General features: G+C 32.6%; 1 protein-coding gene across 1 annotated transcript; it reads left to right on the top strand.

The window, feature by feature from the left end:
• Positions 1–411: 411 nt before the first annotated feature.
• LOC111615246 lies at positions 412–870 on the top strand (the record flags this gene model as incomplete). The annotated part of the gene is made up of 1 exon (XM_023356657.1): positions 412–870. A coding segment is annotated over exon 1 (442 nt), but the record flags the coding sequence as incomplete, so codon positions are not given.
• Between the last annotated feature and the right edge of the window lie 219 nt (positions 871–1089).

Below are 1089 nucleotides of genomic sequence, written 5' to 3'. Positions count from 1 at the left end.
CGTTTTCATTTGTCTAACAGAAAAAACAATTTTTTTTCTTTTTTTAATTATTTTTACATTTATTTATTAATTTTCAAATTAAAAATCGAAGCAAAATAGCAATAATAATGAACTGCACAAATTTTTTACAGCAGTTAATTGAAAAATAAAGATACAATTTTCAGAACATAATTTAATTAAATCGAGTCAATAAATTTTAATTAATTCAAGAAAATAATATTTAAATATACATTTTCGTAGAAAAACTTACGATAATATTTAAAATAACGAACTTTAAATTCGAAAATTAAAATATGACGTCACGATTAATATAAAACAGACGAACTTTAAATAAAATAAAAAAAAAACAAAAATGTTTCTAAGGCGTGACGTCACGTGTATAAAGAAAGCTAGGTGGCGCTGCGGATTTTTGATCGATAATTGAAAGGATGCTAAGCAAGATGTCGTCTTTCACGTTGATGTTGGTCTTAGCAACGGTATGTGGAATCAGCGGTTTAGAAAACACAACGGAAGAAATTCACAGCTCGAACGACTACCACGTTTCTGAAGAGGAAGATAATTCAGTTAACGGAAGCCAGATAGCGGAAGCAACTGCCAATGATCCAGCTACTCCCATTCCGGCGGTGACATTGACTGCATGCGAATTAACTACCCAACGCCGATTAACCGTCATCAAAAGTAGCGCATTTCCTAATCCTTACAATCCTAATATCGATTGCAAATACGTTATTAAAAGACAATCAGAGAATACTTGCTCAGTTACTTTTTTATTCAACGTCTTCGATCTGCAGAGAAGCGAAAACTGCGATAAAGATTATCTTTCGATTGAAGGAGAGAGAATATGCGGGTCTCAACCCATTGGATTTACACGTAAGTTTATTTAATTTACTCTAATGTCACTCGTGAAAATTGCATTAACGCAATCTCTAACTTTCTTCCCATCTCTCTTCCATTCTTCTCACTCCAAATCATCATCATCATCATCATCATCATCATCCTCTTCCCATTCTTAAGTCACAAAACTGTTTAAGTAGTTCCTCCACTTGGATCAATATTCTCTTCGTTACTAATTTTAGAATTATTCCCGGA

This window comes from Centruroides sculpturatus, unplaced genomic scaffold (assembly GCF_000671375.1).
Source record: "Centruroides sculpturatus isolate CEXI.00-Female unplaced genomic scaffold, Cexi_2.0 scaffold2420, whole genome shotgun sequence".
In the NCBI taxonomy this organism is placed as follows: Eukaryota; Metazoa; Arthropoda; class Arachnida; order Scorpiones; family Buthidae; genus Centruroides; species Centruroides sculpturatus.
The sequence above is the reverse complement of the archived record's forward strand: the minus strand, read 5'-3'. Positions and strand labels throughout refer to the sequence as shown.